This window comes from Helianthus annuus, chromosome 10 (genome assembly GCF_002127325.2).
Source record: "Helianthus annuus cultivar XRQ/B chromosome 10, HanXRQr2.0-SUNRISE, whole genome shotgun sequence".
NCBI lineage: Eukaryota > Viridiplantae > Streptophyta > Magnoliopsida > Asterales > Asteraceae > Helianthus > Helianthus annuus.
In genome coordinates, this window is record NC_035442.2 from 69,592,233 (window position 1) to 69,603,515 (window position 11,283).

The 11,283-nt window shown below is 36.6% G+C and overlaps 1 protein-coding gene across 1 annotated transcript; it reads left to right on the forward strand.

The window, feature by feature from the left end:
* Positions 1-3,641: 3,641 nt before the first annotated feature.
* Positions 3,642-5,285, forward strand: LOC110885488 (glutathione S-transferase T3-like). Its single transcript, XM_022133197.2, has 2 exons — positions 3,642-4,153; positions 4,507-5,285. Exons 1-2 carry the CDS (start codon positions 3,667-3,669, stop codon positions 5,241-5,243), a joined length of 1,224 nt encoding a protein of 407 aa, XP_021988889.1. The 5' UTR covers positions 3,642-3,666; the 3' UTR covers positions 5,244-5,285.
* Positions 5,286-11,283: the final 5,998 nt, after the last annotated feature.

Genomic DNA, 11,283 nt, shown 5'->3' on the forward strand with positions numbered 1-11,283 from the left:
GAGTAAATGTTAACTCTGCATCAATAATAAGGGTATAAGAAGTGGTTAAACACTTTAAAGTGGCAAACCAAAAAACCGACCAATGAGAGCGCGCCATGTCAATTAGGCAAAAGTGTTTAAACTTTGGTGAAAAATGTCGGCAATGGTTTAAACACTTGGTGAAGTGGTAAACTATTTTAAAAAAAAAAAAAAGGAAAAAGGTGTGATTGGTTGAGATAGAAATGGACCCCACCCACAATACCCTCCCTCTCACTCCTTCTCCCTCTTGCCGAATCGGTGTTCCATCACCGATTTACCCCCCCCCCCCATTTCGTCAAACACCCACGCGGCAAAGTGTTGGCATTGGTTTGCCGTGGGTTTGCCGATCGGTGATGGGAGTTTGCCGCATCCCACTCCTTACCCCCTAAGGTCTTTTATAAGGGTGTAAGGAGTGGTTAAACACTTTGAAGTGGCAAACCAAAAAACCGACCAATTAGAGCGCGCCATGTCAATCAGTCAAAAGTGTTTAAACTTTGGTGAAAAGTGTTGGCAATGGTTTAAACACTTGGTAAAGTGGTAAACTATTTTTTTTTAAAAAAAGGAAAAAGTTGTGATTGGTTGAGATAGGAATGGACCCCACCCACAATACCCCCTCTCTCTCTCTCTCACTACCCTCTCTCTCTTATTTTCCCGATCGGCAATATGTTACCGATTTACAAAGAAACCGACGCGGCAAAGGGGTTGGCGACGGTGTTGCCGCGCGGCAAACCAGTTTGCCACTTCCCTTTGCCGCACCACACCGTATACCCTAAATAAAAAAGTACAAGTTAAATCTACATCAAGTTGTTTGATTTCTTTGGTTTATCCAACTTCTGACATGTCACCACCACATGGGACGATTCAAAGCGTCCGTTTCTCCGATGTGAAAATACACAAAATCCACACTCCAACGAGAGCATACAGATTACGATGCCTCTTTCCCTCCCTTTTTGTTTTATTATTATTTATAGAAAGGGAAAGTGACCTTTCCCTACATCTTAAATTTATCACATAATATACTCTCTTGCTTTCTAAGAAACAATAAGATTTCTTAATTTACACTAATAATCTTATTAGCTTTTTTTGATATATATTCAACTTTATTGACTTATTCAGCAAATAATGAAATTATTATACATAGGGTTGTAAAGGAAAGAATCAGTGAACAATTTATGAATCGTTTTACGGGTAGTTCGTTTTTTGTATGTTTGTTTAATAAATGAACGAACACGAATAAGAAATTCCGTCCGCTAAGTTAAATGAACGAACATGAACAGCAATCGTGTTCGTTCGTTTATGTTCGTGAACGTTCGGTAATGTGTTCACTTATATTTATTTGTGTTCGTTCATTTAATGTTTTTATATTTTGTATTTTTGTTTAATTGTTTTTGGTTTTTAGAATTTTGAAACCTTAGTTATACTATTTGCCTACCCCAACATCACTTATTTTATCATTTATGTTCATGAACATTTGTTTGAGTTCTTTTGTATTTCTTAAGTGTTTGTGAATAGTTTCTTTTGTATTTCTTAAGTGTTTGTGAATAGTTTATAAACATGTTAATTTTCTTAATAAACGAACAAGAACAAGAAATCTCGTTTGGTAAACATTCGTTAATAGTTCATGAGTAGGTTCATTTCTTAATGAACGAATACGAATAAGACATTGTTCATGTACGTTCGATTTATTTATAACCCTGATAATAAATGTAAAGCTATTTATATAGACTATTTTTTTGTCGTGAAACACTAGTTAATTAAGTTTTACGGTCTGTGGACTTTAACGTGTCAGATAACATACTTAAAATTAGTTTCAATTGAGTTTGAATAAGTTGGAGTTGTAAGTTTGTGATAAATGTAAATTAGTATATGAGTATGATGAACTTAATTTTAGATTATGTTTTATATAAGCAACTAGCAAGTAGAGTGCTTAATCATATATGTTTTAAGAGCGTATACAAGATATAACATATCATTGCTAACTTGTTATAAACTATTAATAAAAACACTTTATCTTGACTTAGAAAATATTTAAGTTTAAGTGGAAAGCCAAAACATTTTAGATAGGTATCATTAATCTACGTTGTTGCATATATGACGAAGACTTCTTCAACATGTTGATTGAAAGGATTCGCAAGTGATAGATATGCTTTTAGCTATCCATATAATGATACATCTTTGTAATGGTGTATACATGGGCCGTTCAATGGTCGAAGTTGCCTTATAAAGTGTCAGAAACGCGTAGTATTTTAGGAGTGGTCATAATGGCCTATGACAATTTTAGTGTAAACGGGAGTGGAGGCGCGACTGTTGGGGCTAGAAAAAGGGAGAATGGTTAGAGTTCTATGGAATATGTGTTGATTACATAAGACCTGAGTTAAACTTGATAGAAATTATATATATGTGTGTGAATTTTTTCTTTTAACACTAAATAGTTTTTTTTTTTTTTTCCATTTCCAATTAACTGCTTTTTAACTTATTTTTTTTAATTTAAATTCTTTTAAATAAATTTTAGTTTTTATCAAATTATTTTATAACTCCTCTTTATTTTATTCACTTAAAGTAATATTTTTTTTCCTTTTATTGTTTCCTTTAGATTTATATATACACATTTAGGTTAAATTGTCATAAAAATGCTCGTCAATTTCAACGTTTAAAATGTCAATAATCGAATATGTTTAAATAAGATTTTATTATATAGTTTATATGCTACTTCTTATTCGTAGAATTTTCAAAATATACGCTTTTCTCATTTTATTCTTCTATAACTTGTCAACTTTTAGCCTCCATAGAAATTTTCACATTTCTACAATTTTTTTTTTAACAAAAACTTTCATTAACACCGGCAGGCCCTCACAACGAGGACCGCCCCAAACTAATTACACATATACAAATGGGTACTTAACCCAATCCTTCCAAACAATACATTTAAATTTCAATCTATACTTTAACCACAAAAACAAATAAGACTTCACTTCAGTCACCACATCCCTAACCTGCTTAGAAACCAATTGAAAAAACTTTTGCAAATTATTGATATGTTAATACCATGATGTTAAAACAAATATTTATTTAATTAACTAAGTATTTAATTACCACTCACATCTTAAAGCCATATTATTCTCTTAATAAAAAAACCTAAATAATTGACCTTATTTTTATATTTAATTAAAAAAACGAAAAGATAAGTACTTAACCAAAATGCCAGCGAGAAACTTGCTAATAAAATTTTCTAAGATGTGAAAGTGGGAAACGAAAAGAGAGGTCACATGCGATGGTATGGAATCCCTAGAGACTGTGGGAGCCATGCCACATGTATATGTCACAACCCCATAGTTTTCTCTTAGGTTAAACGTAGTGGGGCGTTTTAGCCCTTCATAGCGCCATTATGGCGCCTTGAACACCGCCCCCCCCCCCCCCCCCGGCGCCATGTTTGAAAAAATTTGGGCAGCGCGAATATTATAGCGGCGTGAAGAACAAAACATTTTAAAATTATGACCGTTACAAACGGTCGAATTCAATAAAAAAAAAAATTCAATTTCTTTTTAAACTTTCCTTTAAAATCATTCTCATCTCATTATTTTTTTACCATACACATTCAAACATTCTCATCTCTCCCAATATTTTATACAATTCTTAATATTTTATACAATGAATCCATTCAACCGGGGCTTCATTCCTCCCCGATCTAGTGCGGACCCAAACCAAAGTGGCAATCCTACTCGTCCCGTGGCACCGGTTCCCACTAGACCCAACCCTTTCGGCTCCGGTTTTCTCGATTACAATCAACAAAGTCCCGGGTTCATGAATCTTTTGAACCAACCGCTATCATGGGACCCTAATCTCTACGGGTGGAACCCAAGTCAAAACACGGATGGGATGGGGTCGTCTCAAGCGTTTGGGTCGGCTCAAGCGTTCGGCTCCCCACTACACGAACCCGATGTTGTTCCGGAGACGCAACCCGAGGTACCGGATACGCAACCGGAGACGCAAAAAGGAAAAGGAAAAGCAAAACGGGCACATAAAAAGAAAGTGGAAACCAACACCCGAACGAAAAAAAATGTGCAAACGTGGGAGCCCGAAGAGGAGTATGCGTTAACCCGCGCTTTCATCGATGTTTCGGAGGACCCGGTCATAGGTATGTTTATTTTTTTTCTGTTTTTAAATTTTTTTTCTGTTTTTTTTTATTTTCGGTTTTTTATTTTCTGCTTTTTATTTTCAGGTTTTTATTTATTTTGTGTTTTTTTTATTTTCAGTTTATTATTTTCTGTTTTTTTATTATTTTCTGTTTTTTTTATTATTTTCAGGTTTTTGTTTTTAATTTTCTGTTTTTTATTTTCTGTTATTTATTTTCTGTTTTTTTATTTTCTGTTTTTTTATTTTCTGTTTTTTAATTATTTTCTGTTTTTTATTTTTTTTTTCTGTTTTTTATTATTTTCAGTTTTTATTTTTTAAATTTTGAACTAACATTTTATATTGTTTTGTGTGTAGCAAACAATCAAAGTAAAACCGTATTTTGGAACCGAATACGAGAACTCTTTTTCGAGCTCATGGGTAGGGGAGAGGAATACCGCCTACCGGACTCTATATCGGGGAAGTGGACCGATATAAACAAGAAGTGCACAAACTTTCAAACCGTGTACCAACGCTTGTATTCCGGATGGAAAAGTGGAAGTAGCGATGAAGACATTACGCAAGAGGCATTGGTCGAGTATACGAACGCTAATGGCCATTTCCCGTACATGAAGTGTTGGCAAATCCTTCGCCATAGCCCCAAATGGGCCGTCGTAACTACTCCTAGTGGTCGTTCGGGAAATACACGGCCATCAAAGAGGTCCAAAACAAACGAGTCGGGTGAACCCGAAACGCCAACCTCCGACGCTCGAAACATCGGCTTGAACGAGGATATTCCGGATGACGAGCCGGTGGAGGAGCTACCAAGACCGCCCGGAAGAAAAAGCCGGGCGAAAAAACCCGAGTCGTCGTCGATGTCTATGGGAACGGATATGAGTCACGCATTTTCGGAGATAAACAAGCGGCTTCAAGACATACACGAACTCGGTAACAAACGTTTGGAGGAGAACGAAAAAGTTACGGAGATTATGCGGGATCGACAATGGGCTCACGACTTTGAGTTCTACTCCAAACCGCATGACCACTTAACGGGAAAAGCTTTGAAAATGGCGTTGGCTCAAAAGGAGCGGATTGAAAAAAAATATAATCTTTGATTGTGTAATTTTTTTTTATGCTAGTTTAATGTTTTTTTTCTAGTTTCATGTTTTTTTTTATTTTATTGTACTTTTTTTTATTTAATGAAATGAATTTTATTTTTAAAAAACTTACAAAATGAATTAAAAAAATAAAAATTAAAAAAGAGTAATGATTACACAGGGGCTTTATGACTACGGCCTCAAATTACATAACGCCCCATAAAGCCCCGGGGTGACGTGGCATGCCACATGTCACATAACGCCCCTAAAAGGGCTTTATGACTACACATGCCCTTAAGACTATGTATTAATATTTAATAACTTCTTTTATTTTATTTACTTCACATAATGTTTTATCTATCAAAATATATATCATATATTCTCCATTTTGAAACAAAAACACCCTCGACAGACAATTCCATCAATTACCCTCGATGAAGATAGGAATCTTCGATAACACATCGGTAAAATTACGTAGAAAACAAGGGTGAACAAAGAACTAAGGATGATTATTAGTAGTAAAAAAACAAGGGTAAATAAAGAACTACAGATGGTTACTAGTAGTGAAATGTCGATGATGAAACTTTTGAAACTACTAGCTCTAGTGGTGGCATTGCGATTGTGTCATCCTAACATCAACTATGCCATGTGGACTTTTATGATTGCTCACTTTTAAATTAATAAGTCATTGGACCTTGGATCATGTGTACATTGGATCCATGGTAAACATGTAAAGAATAACAAGCTTTAATAATAAGATTTAATATAATAACACCCGTAGTGGGTCGTTTTCTGGCGTTTTTTTTTTTCAAAAAAAAACGTTCAAACACGCTTTGGAACCGGCCCAAGGGCTTTTCTTTTTTTTGAAAAAAAATTGTGGGGCGTCCTTTTTTAAACACCTTCACTTGTTTCTTTGGTCAATAACATTTTTTTGATTTTTTTTGACTTTTTATTTAATTTTATTAGAATATCTAATCATTGCATGATTTCAAGCCCCACTACACCCTTTTAACATAATACCTATATGCTGACTGAACTGTTACATGACGCAAAATACCGAAAGGTCTTCCCCCTCTCACTACACATGGTCTAAATGATTTGACGAAGCTCAACATTAACTATCACATGTTATGTATGTATTAGTAGACCTTAACTTTCGGATCAACAATCATTTTCATTTCTATTTAAGAAATGGATGTGCGACCAAATATATTTACAAATCTTGTTGCTAGATTGTCAAAAAAATAATGTAGAATTACATTTTATTTATTTATAAGTTTAAATAATAGTACTGTAAGATTAAATATTGTTATGTTTAATATTTAATCTATAGCCATCTTAATCATTTACATTATAGAGATCAAAATATATTAGAACCTATTATTTAATTAGTTGGTAATTGTTGATGGACCATATTACCCTTAGTAACTAATTAGGTTTCCTCCTGGGTGCTTATATAAGGAGAATAAGGTGGAGGTTTAAGGGTTACTCAGTTTCACAATTCACACCCCATTAGATCATAACATCATTAGTTTCGGCCTCCTCTCCAAGCCGATATCCCTTTTCGGTTTTCTTAGCACCATCATCAGTTAGCATCCTAAGGAGGAACCAAATCAAGATGACAGGCATGTCGAACTCTCTCACAGGATTCTCCTCTGCACTATCTGCTGTGACAGGTATGATTATATTGTTTTCCTTTATGCATAAACAGAACTGAACCAACATGTGGTATCAGAGCATATGTTGATTAGTCAGTTCTGTTTTCGTATCCATAATTCTGGGATTGAAACTTGGAAAACGGAATTTTTTTGAAACCATATGAACTTGACAGCCGGTTTCGAGTCATAAGAATCGACTCGAAATCATGATTTTCGATGAAAGGATTAATTGTTTGTTCACCGAATTAACTGGATCATGTTTTAGCCGAAATCTGTTTAGTAAAATTATTAAAAATTCAGGTTTTGGGTTCCAGAATTTTATTTTTTATGATTAGGGTTCATCATGTTCATGTGAAAATTCGAATATTCTGTTATGTTTTGGAATATGATTTGGATTATTAAGTGTTTTTCCTGATTTTGATCTAATTTTGTCCTCTAATTTTTTACAAAAACTGTTAAAAGATAAAGAGATTGAAATTTCGAAATCAGTTAACAGAATTAGATCAGCTTAAACAGGAAAGGATATCTTTTAATCCCTTAGATTTCGAATTTTCGGTTATGATATCACAATTACAGCTGTTAACGAGGTTGCTACTCGCAACCATGAGGTTGCTACTCGCAACCACGAGGTTGCTACTCGAGACCACGAGGTTGCTACTCGCAACCATAATGTCATTAGTCGAGACCATGAGGTTGCTACTCGCAACCATAACGTCATGACTCGCAACCATGAGGTTGCTACTCGCAACCATAACGTCATTAGTCGCAATCATGAGGTTGCTACTCGCAACCAGAATGTCATCACTCGCAACCATGAGGTTACGACTCGCAACCATAACGTGATTAGTCGAAACCGTAGTTGCGACTCGCAACCATAACGTGACTAGTCGAAACCGTAGTTGCGACTCGCAACCATAACGTCATTAGTCGAAACCGTGGTTGCGACTCGCAATCTCATCATTTTAAGCTGTTTGAACGTCATTAGTCGAAACCGCGCTAACGGGTGGTTTGCTATTAAATGAATGGTTTTGTAATTTACTTAGTTAATTAATCAGAATCAGATAATGTTTTACAAAACCAGAAATAGCTTAACTTGAATGAGCTTTTGATATATCATTTCTGGCCAAAGCTGACTTGATACATCTACTTATCATTCAAGTATTACGAAAGCTATGCTAAGTGTGCATCATAAGCATGAATGTTTTAATATCTGGCCAAAGCTGATTTAATTCTTTCATAGATGGCATACTTAGCAAGTGCATAACTAAAGTGATTGTTTCAATTTCTGGCCAAAGCTGATTTGTTACAACCACTTTGCACATATGCTTAAATGATTACACTTCTGGCCAAAGCTGTTTTGTTTTCGTTTAAGTAGAATTTTTAGTTAAGTCTATTATTTTGATGTTAGTAATAGACATTATCACAGCTTCATTATGTAAAATGGTCATTATTTTGCCTGCCTTAGTTTAACGTGCCCATAGATCACATTAGAATTTCTTCCTTAGTATCATAACTTGCTCATCTTATTTCCACTATCAGCACCCAACTGCGGGATTCCACCTTTAACTGGTGATAACTTTGCTGCATGGAAGGATGCTCTCATGCTTACTCTCGGATTGCTTGATTTCGATTATGCTCTAAGAGAGAAAAAGCCAGCGGACCTTACCACTCAAAGCACTGCTGCTGAGCAGTTAACTCATGAAAAGTGGACTAGGTGTAACCGCATGTCTCTCATGTTTATGAAGCAATCCATAAGCAATGCAATCAGGGGAGCTATTCCTGATTCTGAAGATGCTAAAACCTACTTGGAACATGTGGAGGCTCAGTTCAAAGGGACGTCTAAGGCGCACGCTAGTACTCTTATTCTCAAGCTTGTGACAACTAAGTATGATGGGAGGAGCGGCATTCGCGAGCACATCATGATGATGAACGACATGGCCAATAAGCTGAAGGGGCTGGAAATGGAAATCAGTGATGGTTTCCTTGTTCATTTCATCATTACTTCGCTTCCTTCTTCTTTTGAAGCATTCAAGATCAACTACAACACTCAGAAGGAAAAATGGACGATGAGTGAGCTGGTCGCCATGTGCGTACAGGAGGAGGAGCGTATGAGGATGGATCGCCATACTGATGTTGCCAATTTCACTACCTCCAATCCTAAGAAAAGGAAGCACAATTATCAGAGGAAGGATGCTTCTAAAGTCCATAAGTCTAATCCTAACACTAATGCAAGTGCACCTTCCAGCTCTAAGAACTCCTTAGGCAGTATCCGCTGCAAGTTCTGTAAAAAGACAGGACATATGCAGAAGGAATGCCCTGACTTTAAGGAGTGGCTGGCTAAGAAAGGTAACGATTATTTTATGATACTTGAGTCCTATAATTTAAGTGTTCCTGCTAATTCTTGGTGGTTTGATTCTGGTTCTATGGTTCATGTTACCAATTCTACTCAGGGATTCCTTTCAATCCGGAAGCTGGAAAGAAACCAAAGAACGCTTAAGGTTGGGGATGATCGAGAATTAGAAGTGAAGGCCATTGGAACATTACAATTAGTTATGAAAACTGGTTTATGTATTAAACTTTATGATACCTTATATGTTCCTGAGGTAACTCGGAACCTTGTATCAGGACCAAAGTTAGACATGGACGGTTTTATTGTTTCCCATGGTCATCGCCAACTCTCTATCCATTATGATTCTGTTCTTTATGGTACTGGTGTTCTGGATGGAGGTCTCTATAGATTAGAACTAGATGATGGCTTTTCCAAACCTTTGTTGTCATATAACATTAATGAATCACTCACAAAGATGGAAGAGAAACGAGACTTAGAGACTTCATCCATGTTGTGGCATCAGCGTTTAGGCCACATTTCAAAAGAACGATTAAATCGTCTTGTGAAGGATGAAGTCTTACCTTCTCTCGATTTCTCTGACTTTGGAACATGTGTCAAATGTCTTAAAGGTAAAATGACATTAGCGAATAAGAAAGGTGCCACTAGGAGTTCTAATTTATTAGAACTCATTCACACTGACATTAGTGGTCCCTACCAAATCGCTGGCATAACAGGACATACTTCATTTATCACTTTTATTGATGATTATTCTCGTTACATGTACTTGTATCTCATTAAGGAGAAATCTGAATCTCTAACAACTTTTAAAGATTATAAGGCTGAAGTTGAAAAGCAATTAGATCGTCAGATTAAAGTTGTGAGATCAGATAGAGGCGGTGAGTATTATGGAAGACATACTGATGTGGGTCAAGCTCCTGGTCCATTTTATGAGTTTTGTAAGGACCAGGGGATTGTGAACCAATACACCATGCCTGGTACACCTCAGCAGAACGGTGTCGCTGAAAGAAGAAACCGTACCCTTATGAACATGGTGCGCAGTATGTTAGCCAACACTAACTTACCATTATTCCTCTGGACTGAAGCGTTAAAAGCAGCTGTTCATATACTCAATAGAGTTCCTTCTAAGTCTGTCCCTAAAACTCCTTATGAACTTTGGACAGGAAGGAAACCGAGTCTTAAATATATGAAAGTATGGGGCTGCATTGCTGAAGCAAAACTTTACAATCCTTTCCTAAGGAAACTTGACCCTAAGACAGTTACCTGTTTCTTTATCGGGTACCCTGAGAACTCTAAGGGTTATCGTTTCTATTGTCCTTCCCATGTCACCCGTATTGTTGAAACCAAGCGTGCCGCGTTCCTGGAGGATTTCAAGGTCAGTGGGAGCAGTACCAACCCTTACGAAGAATTGCAAGAAGTACAAGACGCGGGGGGGAGAGACTCGTCGCTTACCATTACTCCGATTACTCCTCTTGTACCCAATGCAACTATTGTTCCTGAAGCTACTGCACCAACTCCAAATTCACCTCTACAATCAGAACCAATTATACCTCATGACGAAGGCACATCAAACGCTCAAAACCAAGACAACGCTGAACCCGATAATCCACTCAGGAGGTCATCCAGGCAAAGAAGGCCTCCTAATTGGGATGATTATGTTACCTACCTGACTGAAATGGATCCCGGAAAGCTCAATGATCCTATCTCTTACAATGAAGCCATTAGCAGTGATCAGTCTTCTGAATGGAATAAAGCAATGATTGATGAGCTTGATTCCATGAAGAAAAATGACGTTTGGGATTTGGTAGAATTACCCAACGGAGTCAAACCCGTAGGATGCAAATGGGTGTTCAAAACAAAACTGGATCCGAATGGTAACGTTGAACGCTACAAAGCGAGATTGGTTGCAAAGGGCTACACTCAGAAAGAGGGAATTGATTATCAAGAGACGTTTTCACCTGTCTCTCGTAAAGATTCATTAAGGATCGTCATGGCCCTAGTAGCTCATTTCGATTTAGAGCTGCATCAGATGGACGTTAAAACCGCTTTCCTT

Excerpts from the sequence above, each read along its gene's own strand:
- LOC110885488 (XM_022133197.2), top strand. The coding sequence starts at position 3,667 with ATGAATCCATTCAACCGGGGCTTCATTCCTCCCCGATCTAGTGCGGAC. Across the intron at positions 4,154-4,506 it reads TTCGGAGGACCCGGTCATAG|CAAACAATCAAAGTAAAACC; the intron begins GTATGTTTATTT and ends TTTTGTGTGTAG.